The sequence below is a fragment of the Megalops cyprinoides genome, chromosome 11 (genome assembly GCF_013368585.1).
Source record: "Megalops cyprinoides isolate fMegCyp1 chromosome 11, fMegCyp1.pri, whole genome shotgun sequence".
Classification (NCBI taxonomy): domain Eukaryota; kingdom Metazoa; phylum Chordata; class Actinopteri; order Elopiformes; family Megalopidae; genus Megalops; species Megalops cyprinoides.
Window position 1 is genome coordinate 17109336 of NC_050593.1, and position 14309 is coordinate 17123644.

General features: G+C 43.6%; 1 protein-coding gene across 2 annotated transcripts in view; it reads left to right on the plus strand.

Moving 5' to 3' along the window:
• LOC118785654 (leucine-rich repeat and calponin homology domain-containing protein 1-like) overlaps positions 1-14309 on the plus strand; it is a 56678-nt gene that overhangs the window by 26296 nt on the left and 16073 nt on the right. For both annotated transcript variants that reach the window (XM_036540476.1, XM_036540477.1), the window contains exons 3-14: positions 1255-1381; positions 2693-2798; positions 5062-5198; positions 5455-5585; positions 6499-6586; positions 7520-7625; positions 9422-9537; positions 10186-10253; positions 11005-11091; positions 12122-12199; positions 12278-12335; positions 13278-13394. In XM_036540476.1, coding sequence (XP_036396369.1) covers positions 1255-1381; positions 2693-2798; positions 5062-5198; positions 5455-5585; positions 6499-6586; positions 7520-7625; positions 9422-9537; positions 10186-10253; positions 11005-11091; positions 12122-12199; positions 12278-12335; positions 13278-13394 — 1219 coding nt within the window. The remainder of the gene's footprint in view (positions 1-1254; positions 1382-2692; positions 2799-5061; positions 5199-5454; positions 5586-6498; positions 6587-7519; positions 7626-9421; positions 9538-10185; positions 10254-11004; positions 11092-12121; positions 12200-12277; positions 12336-13277; positions 13395-14309) is intronic.

Genomic DNA, 14309 nt, shown 5'->3' on the forward strand with positions numbered 1-14309 from the left:
TAGTGTAACCCCAAATTCACAATTAATTATTCATATGAGTGCAGATTCACTCAAGCAAATACCACTGTGGCCTGGGTGAGATTTCACCAAGGCTCCTGACAGTAAGCAAAGAACCTGTTTTCTGAGACATTTCACTGGGGTTTAGAGGGACGGTTTAGACTTAATTCAGTGTATCAGAGATCAATCTGTCGCTTGTGCTGCATCCCAAACCACCCCCTCCTCCTTACCTTTTCGCCAGAGGCACTCTCAACATGAACACTTTCTGGCGTGACCTAGAGGGCCAGTGAGTGGTTGTATGGGAAGGAGAGGGGTAAAGGTGGAGGGTTTAAAATGTTTACTTGATCTATACTCAGCATCAAACAACACTGCATTTTGTGACAGAATCATTTGAGAGTTAAGCGCTGCACTGAAGGATTAACCTTCTGGTTGTTGGACCTAACAGGAAAAATATTCAACTGGAAAATCAATAATGCGGAATTATTTGCCTGCAATTCAATACCTGGTTACCATATATTGCTAGCAGGGGTAGTTCTGATTGTCGTGTTATCCATAGGTGTAATGAGCTGGCTAGTTAGGTAGCTAGTTGTTATAGCTTGCTCCTTATTGTAAGTTAACTAACTGGTTGTTGTAGCTATATGTTATAACTAACTACTGTGCTGTTTTAATTAGACAGATAATATATAGCTAGATGGCTGGACAAATCGTAAGCCAGCTAGGACAACTGGTGCTTCTGTAGCTAGCAAGTTAGTTAAGCCAAGTAGCTGCTTAATTTCGATGGCAAAATGCTATGCTTGGATGATTAATTAGTATATTATGTTTACATGTATTCATACATTGTACACATTAACATGTATACATGTATACATTTTGGTTTTACCGCTGAATGAAAACATTAATAACTTATGAACAGCTTTTTTCAATTTAGAAGGAGTGTCTGCCATATTTTCAATTAAGATTTCTCTGCATGTTTATGCCACTGACCCAAGATCAGTGTTATGAGTCATCATTTACCCCCTTGCTGTGAAGCTGGCACTTTCACAGACTTGCTCGGAGGGAGCAGTTGATTGGGCAATCTCTGTTGATTGGGACAGACTTGCTCCTTTATGAAGGGGGCATAGGGGGGCAGTGTGGTCCACACCCAGCCTTAATGTAGCATCCCACAGACCAACAGTGATGCGTGCTTTTTGTGCTGCTCTGTCTGCGCAGTGATGTGAGTGCAGTGCGTCTCTGAGGTGTTTGTCCGTCTCTCCCCAGCCGAAACCAGCTCTCCACTCTGCCTGCGTGTCTGTGTGGCCTGCCCCTCCGCGTCCTCAACGCCAGCAACAACAAGCTGGCCTGTCTTCCCGAGGCCATCGGCCAGCTCAGGAACCTGATGGAGCTGGTACGTTTGTGTGTGTGTGTGTGTGTGTGTGTGTGTGTGTGTGTGCGCGTGCAGCATGCATGAGTGAGAGTGCGATTATGCGTCTGTTTGTCTACACAGGGTGTCTCTGTTTGTACCTCTGCCCAACTATGTCAGACTCAGCACTCAGCTTCCTTTTGAAACTCCTTGCCTTGCTTTTCCAGAGAAGGGTGAAAGAGATGTAATCGACACTAATTTAGTGAGAGACTCGCAAACAGTGGTGTCTGACTATGTGTGTATGTGCATTAGTGACTTTGTTGGCAGATGTGATGTTCACCTATATTTGAGATGATTTTACACAATAAATTCATTTCAAATATATCACATACAGCCACACAACACAAACACAAGCGCAATGGAAGCATAGGGCTGGTTGAGATTACAGACATTGTGGTCTTGCTGTTATGGTGAACAGCAAGACATTACCAGGCAGTTTCTGCCATGTGCAGTTTGCAGCTGAATAAATATGTATGAAGCACTGCTGTTTGATTATTTTAATCCACCTTTTCAAGGACTGCTGACTCAAAAAATATCTTTAGAAAGATCTGAGATCTGTGTTTGTGTGTGCTGTTTCTAGAATCAAGGTAAAATAGTTTCTTACATCAGAGGTAGCATTAGTCTTTGTTCAAGGGACCACATTTGGTAGTAGTTAGTTTGGTATTTTACTCGATGATGAACTACATGTTACACTCTGAAATACATAACAATGAATAGGTGAATCCATCTCTTTTATCCCCAACTCTTTGATATCCTTCACAACCCAGACAGGAAGTCTGGTGCTGGTGTTGAGTCTAACTGTGTTCTGTCTCTAAGAAAGGTCAAGGAAAGGTGAGCCCACATCTCAGTGGTTGTGGGAAGCTTTTAATTTTGGATGGAAGTCATTGCTGTAACAACTGCTTTACTGTGAATGTAGCAGAATACTAACATCACTCGCTTGCAGAAAAATGTGTCATTTCCCAGTGACTTTTTCTGACAAGAAACAGCATAGCACACGGGGCTGCTCTGTGGTTCTCATTCACATTTACTCAATGTTGCAGTTCATTTAGATACACCTACAAACAGCTGGGTGGCTGACCCACACAGGTTTGGGCTGGGTAGTGTTGTGGTCCCTGTGTGGTTTTTCCTGTCAGTACTTATGGTCCCAGTGTGGTTATACTGGCCTACACCAATGGTCCCAGTGTGGTAGTACCGACCTGCACCAGTGGTCTCAGTGTGGTCACACTGGTCAGTACCGATGGCCCCAGTGTGAATATGGAGTGTAAGTCCTGCTCTCTCTGCTCCAATCCCCTGCAGGATATCAGCTGTAATGAGATCACTGCTCTCCCACGTCACATTGGGAGACTGAAGGCCCTGAGGGAGCTCAACGTTAGGAGGAACTTCCTCTGCGTACTCCCAGAAGGTGAGCATAGAGGTGGTGGGAGGAGAACACATAAAATCACCACAAGGGTCCTGGTAATCAGAAGGAGCAGTCAGATGGAAGCAATTTATAAGATGAGGTGAAACATGAGGTAAAATAACACATTAGCTACTGCAATCCTTGAGCGCTACATAACTTACCTATGTGTGGGTCCACTCACGATTTTTGTTTGGATAATAAATAGAGGACAAATGGAGTCAAACGTTTGACCAGTACAGTAACCATCAGGGGAGGAAACTCCCTCTGGCTGCCATACCCAGAGAGTGAGTGCCTATGGCTGTGATAGAGGCTGGAGATATGTGGAACTGGGCTTTGACAGCTCTTTGACTGTTCTGGATTCTGTAGTGAGAGCTAGAGACAGCCTCAGGATGGATCTGAATGTACAATGCAAAATGTACCCTGCATTCTGTCAGAGGGTTGCCTGTGTCTTTCCAAACCTCACAAAGAGTTTACAGCCTGGTGCTTCATATCGTTGTGTGACTGATCAGCTCCTATTTGGCACATCAGTTAGACTCTCAGGATTAATGTGACACTGGCACAGACTGAACCCTCACTAGCAGGTGAGGAGAATCTCCCCGGATAACCCACAGCGTTCACAAAACTGTACTATGATGTCACAGCAAATTGGTAACGGTGCAGTTTCACAAAATAATGCAAGAGTATCATATGTATGTCAATGAGTTATCTGGAGGCCAGTTCTGAACTCCTGCTTGAGCTTGTACGAATCAAAAGCCTTGCAAAGTGATTTCAAAGACTGACCTTGAAAGGAGATTTGCAATTGAGCTTGTCTTTTCATCTCATTAAAAAAGTGTGCTTGCCAGTTTTAAAAATAATATCTAGATCTTTCCCCATGGCTTCTCCCAAGATATGAATTGCTGGGGTATTTTTGGTGAGATCTTAATTATGAAGGGTTGTCCGCGAGATAAAGTGTTAATTGTTTGGCTTTAATTTATTGTCCCTGAGGAAATGAGTCTGGAGAAAGTGCCTTGATATCTCATAGCTCTCTCTCTCTCATTTGTTGAAAACCAGACTGCAGTCTGCAACCTCTACTATATCACGCTGCTCTGACCTGCATCCAGACGCCGCTCTGCAAATATAATAAGTGAAAAATGCCATGCCCCTGTAACCATAAGAACAAGCCTTTTAACAGATTTTTAAACAAGTCCCTGAAGGAGAGCACTCATTCTCTGTCCCCTGAGTGTTAATTTTGGGAATAATAGTCTTTTATCTTTATCTGTCTGTTCAGATTGGCACTGACCCATGGAAGGGGGAGTGTACCGAGGTCAATGATTTTTGTTGCTTTCTGTCTGTCTATTTTTAACTTTGGCAGGCCATGCCTCGGAACTTTGGCAACTTTTAACGAGATGTTTTCAAGCTTATCCTGCTGTCAGAGTCCTTGCCTTTCCACACCCCCACCCCCTCTCTCTTATTTGCTTGTTAGGTGGGGTCAGGGAGATCCTGTGAGGATAAGGGACTTAAGTGAATATTTTATTGGTTTATGTCAATGTCCTTTAAAGGCAGTCCCTAAAACTGCCTGCTTGTTTATATAAAACAAACGTGTGAAACATTAGCGCTTAGCAGCAAGGAGTCAGGGGATTTACAGCACAAAGGAGGCAGCAGCTGAATTATCTGACTTCATTCCGACCATCTGTTTCAAATGGTACTCTGACACTGAGTAGTGGGTATTCTAGAGGACAGACAGGTATCCCTGTGTCCACAACACTCCAAGGAACGTTGTGTTCTGGGTCACAGAACACAACGTTCTCATTTTCCCAGTTTCACGGGGTTTGGGTCACTCCACCAATTATTCAGAGCTGCCCATCTCTGATCTGTGCTACTCTGAGGGTGTACTCTGTGGAGGACTGTGTCTGGGAAGCTGTTAGTCTCAGTACAGGGTCTCAGGGTTGTGTTGGTGGCCCCTCTTCTTCATCGGACTCCAGGCACTCTCTGGGGCAGGGGGAAACTGGGAACTGGGAGTCTTCATTGGAGAAGAGCCAGCGCTGAAATGGGGTGCTGGAACAGGGCCTGTTGCCCAAGGCAACCAAGGGCCTTCACCTCTGTTCTTGTTTTTGTTTTTGCTGGAGGGGGTAATTGGGTTGAATAGGATGGGGAGCATTTTAGCTCAGATGTCATTAATCTGCTACAAGGTAACATTGTTCCTTCATGCTGCTGCAGCATCATAGTAATTTTATGTTAAGGTTTTGCGCAAACTGGGTGATGGTCCTGACACCTCTGTTGGTCTCAGATCTGGCAGAGCTACCCCTCGTGCGGTTGGACGTCTCCTGTAATAAGGTGACGACTGTCCCTACGTGCTTCAGAAAGATGGCATACCTGCAGTCCCTGCAGCTGGAGAACAACCCCCTGCAGAGTCCACCGGCACAGGTGAGACCGGCCTGCAGCTGTATCACCATCGCAGGTTGAAGGGTGATAGTGCTGATGTTACAAATGCAATGGTCACACGACATATGGCCATTGATAACAGGATGTCAACACACCAGATGTGCACAGAAACACACATACACACACATAAAAAACTCAATCTCTCTCTCTTTTTTCTTTGCAGCCCACTAATTTAAATATGCATTACTAAATAAATTGTTATCTGTTGAGCCAATCAATTGTTTGGTTTGTTCTGTAGATCTGCATTAAGGGGAGGGTGCATATATTTAAGTATCTGACCATGGAGGAGTGTCGCAGCGACAAGATGGCGGATTCCCTCTACCTTCCGGTGATGGACAGACTCAGCCTCTCACATCCAGCTGCTGGCAGGTGAGTTGGTGTCAGGCTGCCAGTGTAAACGAGGCAATACAAAGTACTGGAAACCCATCGAACATTGCCACTCATAGTCTTGGAGAGACCAGAGAGTTGTTGTTTTGGTAAGAGCGAGACAGAATATACTGTCAGTTTTGATCAAATGGTCCTGTATGTTAAATCAATTTAGGCATATGGTTTGTAATTTAGACCAAGTGGTTTTCATTTTAAAAAAATTAGATATTGGAATGATCTCACAGTAAGATTTACTTTGCAATATCAGGTGTAGTTGTCCCATGACTTTAATTGAACTCTTTGTCTGAACCTTTCAGCTGAAGAAGGAATGAACATTTTGCCCTTTTTCTTCAAGTTATTATTAAAAAGACAACAATTCTTTTTTCTCTTGCACTTTTGGAATCTTTTAGACTTTGAGCATTCAGGCATTGTCAAAGGAAGTGGGTGGGTGCTGTTTTTAAAGGCTTCATCACTGGGTACTTATCTATCACACATATTTTGAAGAGGAGCTTTTTTAACATAAGGAAGGCTGATTTTGAGAGTCTGATTTTTTAAATGAGGTCATACTTTAACCCCCTGATGCTTTTCAGAGTGCGCAAATTCTCCATGTTCTGTTCCGTGAATGGGGCTGACTTTGAATTCTTGAGCAGTTAATGAGCACATTGTGCTGGCCCCGTCTGAACATGAGCAGTGTGAATGTGCAGGATATAGCAGCCCATGTCTCTGGGGACCCTGCACAGTAGACCTCCTCTCCTGGAGAGAGGGAGTGAGTGAGACAGAGCACTGGCACACATCTCTGGCTCTGCAGGCAGGGAAGAGATTGGCTGCTGCTCTCACTCCTTCTTCCCTTCCCTCTGCATCCCCATTAACGGCTAGCCCAAGCTGACCCACAATCCTCCTCTCTCCACCACCACAGCACAGAGGACATCGACCAGAATAAGAAACAGGAAACTGACTCCGGGGTTGGCAGCGACAATGGCGATAAGAGGCTATCAGCCACTGAGGTATGCTGATGAAAAGAGAGGGTGTGTGTATGCATATGTGAACATGAGAGCCTGCAGGTGTGTGTGTGTTTGTGTGTATCTCCATATGGGTGTGTATTTGTTGGTGTGTGTGTGTGTGTGTGTGTGCGCGTGTGTGTGTGTTTATTTGTGATGTACAATATTGTGAAGTCCATCCCTGCAAGGTGTCAGTGTGAATCAAATGTATATTTGAAAATGATTGATGAAAGGGCTTCTAAGTGAGTCTCAAAAAGGAATGCTGGCTCTCTCTGTGGTCCTGTATGGTGGAGTACTGCTTAGGGAATTGAACTCACAACTGTTAGGTTAGGTTGCAGGTTTAAATCCTGGTGTTCATTGTCAGAGTAGAATGTATAATGGAATTTGAGGAGGATTCTTGGGGCTAGATTGTGCTTGCAGTTTCAGTCCCAGAGCAGTAAAGGTAAAACCTAAATGTTGATAATGTGTGGTCTGCCTCTTTTTTCTTGTTCATTTTCTCTCAGTCTGTTTACATCTGTGTGAGGTTATGCATGTTTTGTGTTTAGCATGGATATACTTGTCTCGTACTTAGCTATACTGTGAAAATCAGTTACATTATAGGGCATTATGTATTTGCTTAACAGAGTCCTTTATATCTTGGGTGACTCATACAGTTTATAAGACCAGCTTACCTATATGTTATTTATACATACCTGCGCACACCATGAAAATGGTGCTAAATAACCTTGCTCAAGGATGCAACAGCAGTACTGCTTTAAGGATACAAAGCTATTATTATGTTTCCCAGTGTCCTGCCCGCTGTCTGTTACTGCGCACTCTGTTGCCCTGATTTAAGGCTTTGTCCCATTCCTCTGTGTTTGGCAGGATCGTGTTACACGGGTTAATGTATGGTTAGTGTAGCAGGCACAAACGCTCACAGGAAGGTCTGTCTCGTTCCAGCCCTCAGACGAGGACAGCCTGAGTCTTAATGTGCCTATGTCCCACATCACAGAGGAGGAGGGCCTAAGCAAGGACGACTCCAGCGACCACATCAGCGCTCTGATAGGTACCTCTGCACCTGCGTGAACTACCCTATGTTACGCTGTATGTCACAGGGAATACATAAGCACAGGTCATCACGTACCTGTTTCACGTACAGTATGCACTTTAACAGTGAATACATCGCCACAGCTCGTTGTACATCTCATCTACAATACACGCTCATACTGACTCATACTGATGGTCAGTGCTCTGACACGTGGAAGTATAACACCTTTTTCACTTACACTACACTACTACAATGTCTTTCTATAATTCATCGCTCTTTCAACTTTAACAAGACAAAAGCACTGTATGCCCATTTCATAATGGTCTCATGAATGATGAATGAATAAATGCAGAACACTGGCTTCTCTCTTTCCTCACACTGCCTCAGTATCTGTAATGTTTAATGGGGGCAGGAGAAACCTGATTTAGCTGTAAAAAAAAAGTGCGGTAGGGCGGGGAGGAGCCAGCAGGGTAGAAAGTAGAGTGAAGTACAACACTAATGCTGTGCCAGCTGGTTAGCACTGTACAGTTATCTGCACTGATAAGAAAAGGATATGTTGACAGAAATGCTTCTCAGGTCCCTTCCTGTTTAAGTTAAGAGGATAAAGAAAGGCATAATCAGCTGGGCGTTTCCCCTTAGCGTCAGTGAGAGTTGACTCTCTGCTCACATTCACACAGTCTGACCCTGTCTCCACTCAGGGGTGTGAGGGAAAGCGCTGTACGCTGGTGGGCAGGAACAGAAAGTGAAGATATGGACAGGAAGGCCATGTCAACATGAGTGGGAGGGATTGCGGATACTTTTGCTGATACTGTTTAGGCATTTCAGAGGGGCTAGAAGCACATGTCATGTGTTCCAGGTGCCGTGTCATTTACAGAGGTGTCAGAAAAGGACTAAGCAGACTGGAATGAGCCTTTGAAGATGTTAGCCACTTGAAGCAATTTTTAGATAGTGTATTTTGTATGGTTCAGTTAAGGTTTTCAGGTAACTTTCAAAATGTACATGTAATCAAATACACTTTTTAAAGATCTTAGATTTTCCATGGTTTCTGACCAGAATGTTGGCCTGCACAGCAGTAGCAGTAGCATGTGTGTATGCATGTGTGCATGTGGGTGTCACACTCATTCACAGCCAAGTGTCAATCCAATTTGTCAACCACATTGCATTTTGGGACTACATTTCACATAACTTATATCTTGGGTGAATGCCAGTCTGAGAGCTGTCTTTATGAATGACTATTGAAAGAAATTATTCGGTCTCCTGGACTATGCGCATTGTGACTGGGCAGGTCTGAGATGAAACACCCATAGACACGACGGCTCTGCTGCCACGGCAGTGCCAAAGACAATGCAGTCAGTCACAGCTCACTCTGCGCTGTGGTGAAAGCGCTGCAGCTCCGATCTTCAGAAAATCTATGATGCCCAAATCCTGTACCAATTCTGGGCTGTTTTATTACCAGGACGCTAATCAAATCCCTGTCGAGCCCACCTCAGCTCCCCCCCTTAACACCACAGTGATAGGATCCCTTTAAATAGATCCCTTGCAGTTTCAAATCAGGTCAGAGCGAGGCAAACATTTTCTGTGCTTTGAGGCCGGCAGTGAGGCTCTCTCACAAGAGATCGACTTTAGCGGGTAGCGCTGTCTCCTGCTACATCTGAACGGCCTTACAGCACAGGGCAGCCTGCTGTGAAGACCACCGAGTTAGACACACTCTCTGTCCTGTTTGCTTTCTTCTATGTTCACTGTATTTGTTGATGGGTTCATTGCTCACTGTGGTATTCAGTACGCTTACAAATCACCGGTTTCTCCTCTTCTAGCAGATTCCCCAGAAGACTCTCTGAGAGTAAGAGAAAACGATAACACGCAAGCGCTGAAAGACCACTTTGGGTCCAGCGATTCAGGGCTGAGTACACAGTTCGTCAGCTACATCAAGGCAAGTCCTCCTTTCCATCTTAGCCATTACATGACCACAGTAAGGACTTTTGTGCATATAAAAGATTAATGGCAAAACTCAGTTCTCTAAATAATGCACAAACTCATGTTTTTACAAGCATATGTTTTGGCAGTACATTTAAGCCTCAGTAAAAGGTAAGTCAAAGTAGATCTCTTGTGACTTTCTATATATGCTGTTCCACAGAGTTGCATTGTCTGTATTCCAAACTACAGGACTGAGACTGCTGCTTCCACACTAGCTAAATGTGCTCAGAAAACTTACAGTAGTAGTTTTGACATGCCATTTTCTCAATGTTGCTGTGAGGTTACAGGAGTTTGATAGGATTTTTAAAAGGTTAGTTGTAAGACAGTTGTGCTTTTTGGTGAATAAGCTGTATTGCCCTCATTACTGAAAGTGACGTAATCAGCTCCATTTGTGGATCTGTATTCGTCCTTGCACCTGTGCAGTGGGTGTACTTTGGAGGGGGAGCAGCATGAGCTTAGTCTCATTCACACACAGACCTTAATAGCCTGATTATCCTGAATGTTGAAGTTCAGCCAGTTACAGCCTGCGCTGGTGTTGACTAGGCCTCACTGTAGCGACCATGTTAACCCGGTGTCTGTGATATCGTTCTCTCGACTCCTCCAGGGTCGAGCGGCAGACTTTGACGAGCCGCTTAGGATAGAGGAAGACACCAGCTGGGCCTCTGAGCAGCCGTGGGTAGCTCTTTCTTCTGGTTCTTCCTTTTGTCCTGTCTGTTTTCCTCTCCCTCTCTCTCCCTGTTTCCCTCCATGTCTCTCCCTTTCAAATTCAAATGTGCTTTATTAGCACAACTGTAGAAATACAGTATTGCCAAAGCAATAGACTTAGACTGAATATAAACAGCAATGCAATAATACAGCATTACTAAACAATATATTACATTTATGAAAGTAAGAAGGAAAACAAACAAGAAAGTATTCTCTAAACCCAGTTGCTGTTGTGGCAGAATGTCTAAGCACTGTCCCTCAGACTGTGGTAGACAGACACATGCCATGTCTCTGTCTCTGGCTATCCTGGTCTTTCATCCACTTTGGCTGCTTCTCTCTGTCTTTCCTCTCTCCCACTTTTCTTCCAGTGAAAAAAACTTTCATTTTGTCTCTATATACTTTATCTAGGTCATGGCAGTGTTTTAGTGTACAGTAAAACTACTGATGAACCTGTAAATACCCCATTGCTTCACATCCCTGACACACTTTATGTTTTCATTTTAATGCTTAATACCTACAGTTTTGCAATAACAGAGCAATATTATTAATGACCTGAGAAAGGTTTACGGTTCTTTTATTAGCAGGCAGATCAAAGTGTTTACTGAACTGCAGCAGCAGTGTGGCTTTGGAATATTACAGTAATGAAGAGGGTGGCTTCTGTGTGTTGAGGTATTGATGTGTCATACTACCTTGTTAACTGAAGGTTTCCTTCTTGCAGATCAAAAGGCACAGAGGGTACGGAGATCCACATTGACATGATCAACCAGCTGAAAGAGGCAGTGGAACTGTTACAAGACCCTGACAAGTGGGTGGGCATGGCCTGGTTTAGATTTTTAAATATGAAGTTTGAATAATTCAACATTATTTCTTTGTAAAGTAGAAAAGTGTTTTTGTCATCCCCTAGAACTTCACGGTAACAAGCTTAATGAGCAAATCGGTTCCAGCAATGTCTCCAAAGATTCAGGTCTTCAAAATTGCGCAGAAAATTAAGAATTTACAGGGTTCCTCCTTGCTTCTCTGGCTGCAAAGCCAAATGCACTGAACCAAAGTTGTGTCGAGACAAACACCAGCATACCTGAATGGAGGATGGCAGGACAAATGATAAAGACTAAATAACATACAGCACACATCTCAGAGAAGAGTGAGAGATCGGGAAGTCTTTTCCTCTGACAGCAGATGACATGGCTGAAATGGAGTGATCTTCTCACAGTTGTTGCTGAATTAAAAGTCTTCCTTTAAAGGCTTTTAATTCATACTGTTGTAACCCCTGGCCCGAGGCTAATCAAATGCTGCAGCTCACTGCTCTGGCTAATACGGTGTAATAGCGTGGTTAATGGGGCAGTTTTCAGTTTCATCCTGGTCCCAGGGGGAATTGTCAGGCTCTTAGGGCTGCACTAAACATTTTGCATAAGTACCTGAGCCTATTGATTTACATATCCTGCTCTTAAAATGACATGTTAAAGGACTGAAGTGAAACTGGAAATGTGTGTAATGTGTGTTAATGTGTGGGCCCAGGCAATATCACTCTTTCGCCAGAGAATGCAGCTTACTTGAGCTGGTTGAGTTTGTGCAGTTGAGCTTGGATCAGAATGGCTTTGATAAGTCTCTGTTGAGGTGACTTGGAAATTAGGCCATATATGAGTGGCATAGTGGTAAGGAGCAAAAGGTTGCTGGTTTGATTCCCCTTTGGCAAGGTACTTAACTCACAATTGCCAGCTGTATAAATGAATAAAGAAGTGTTAGTTGCACTAGATAAGAGCATCTGGTAAGGGACAATAGTGTAATGTACTGTAATATGGATGGCTATGAATCTCTCCTCTCACTGTGTCCCACAGAGCAAATATGGACCCATCAGATCTTTCTGGAGTACAGCTCTACCCAGTGGAGATGGTCATGGTGGATGAGTCACTCAAGTAAGCTCTCCTTTCACGTTGCATTGTGGGTAGAATTCAGGTTCTACATTGGATAGAGTGTCACTAGTAGTTTGACAGGGTGTGTCTCTCTCTCCCCAGTGGCCAGGATTGTGATTACGAAGAAGTCACACCTAAGGTAAGCTGTTTCCTGCTTCCTGCCTGTGTGTCCTGTTTAAGGTGTTACCGACACAGATGTGCTCTCAGGGTGGAAGGCCTTTTTCTTTTGGCCCACCACTACAGGATTTCAGAGCTGATCAGAGCTGACACTATCCTTGAACATATTGGTAACAACACCCAGATGCAGAAGGTGTCATTTCACACAACACAGACCACACTATGATTCTGTCACATGACTACAAAGAGATGACAGCAGGAGTAAGTGATTAATGTTACTTCTGCTAGTGGGCAGAAAAAATATTTCTCCCCAGAACTCTTGAACCTTTCTGTAAACCAGATCTGAAGGCACATATTTATATCTCCATAACCCCCACACCCCCCCCCCCCTCCTTCCTCTTTCCCAATGTCCTTCTTCTGACTCTTATGCACAGGGTAACATATCCTGTGCCCATCTGTTGTTACGTATTTTATATCATTTTTGTAATGCCTGCTGTTTTATGTGGTAAATGAGCTGGTGATCTGTGTAAATCTACTGATGTCCTGATGTTGTAGGGTAAATACTGTTGATTGCTATGTTGGAACAAGATTTTTGATGGTTATGTTGTTCTGTAGATTAAAAGTTCTAATGGTTATTATGTTATACAGTGAAAGGACTGATAGTTTATAGCACAGAATGAACAAGTCGACATTGTAAAGAATGTTCTATTGTTGTATTTTACAGTGAACAATATGGTGGCTGTTTTGTTGTGGAGTGAACATTTTGATGGTTGCTGTTTTGTAGAAAGTGTTTTATTGGTTGCTGTGTTGTTCAGTCAACATTTTGGTTGTTGCCGTGTTGTGGAGTGAACATTTTGATGGTTGTTGTGTTGTAGAGTTAACATTTTTGTGATATGTTGTAGAGTGCTTGTTTTGGCAGTTACTGTGATATAGAGTGAACGTTTTGATGGTTGATATGTTGTAGAGTGAAAGCTCTGATGGAGGCCTTGAGTTCCAGAAGAAACGGGAGTTGATTCTAGAGAAAGCCAGGCTTGAGGCCCAGCTTGCATGCCAGCAGTTTGAGAGAGAGGTGTCACCTCAGGTAACCAGCACCCTTCAAATGACCCTCCACCATGTCCCATGAGGCACCCTCAGCCCCATAGTGGTGTAACATTACGACACCCCACCACTTCCAGGACCACATTGACCTTTGACCCATCCAGCCATCTGTAGTGTTGTGCTTGCAAGCCTCTCAGCCATGCAGTCTGCACCAGCGTAAGAAGAGAATAAAACTTTGGCTGTCAATCATGAGGCAAAAACTGTATTCAACACTTTCCAAAGCTATAAACCCAAAACATGCTCTCATCTGATGCAGCTGCTCTTGTATTCTGTTCTTCTTTTTTCCTTCTCATGTTTGTGCAAATATCATGGCAGAAATGATCAGACTGAAGTTTCCAGGCAGCCCCAGGTCATTAGTGGCATGGTCACATGACTCTCTAGTTACATCCCCATCACATTGCCCCATTCTATCTGTCATTCACACGGAGTAGCTGCAACTTAAACACTAGGACTCTCATGGGAAAGATCTGTTAAAAGCACATCATGGTTGTAAAAAGGGAAAAAATAAAACTACAGAAGTGAAGGCATTGATTCAGTAATGAAGGCATAATGAATGATAATGAGTAAACAGACTGTGTAATGTGTAATGTGAATGAAGTTTCAATCATCTGGGAATCAGCCACTGTCAAGGCACTATAATGTAGTATCTAGTGTCACTTTGGAAGGTGGTACATCTGTTGTGTGTCAGGTTGGACCCATAGCAAAGTCCACTTCCACCAAACACAAACTTTTTTGGTGCTCTTAATTTATATGGTGAAACCTCATTTATTCCTGCTTTATATCCTGCAGTCTTCAAGGACTGTGATTGGACAATCCCTGCATACTCTTTGGATTTTAAGGATTATGATTGGCTCACTTTTGAAAACCTGGCAGCTCCAGCCCCATTCCTGGCGTAGCT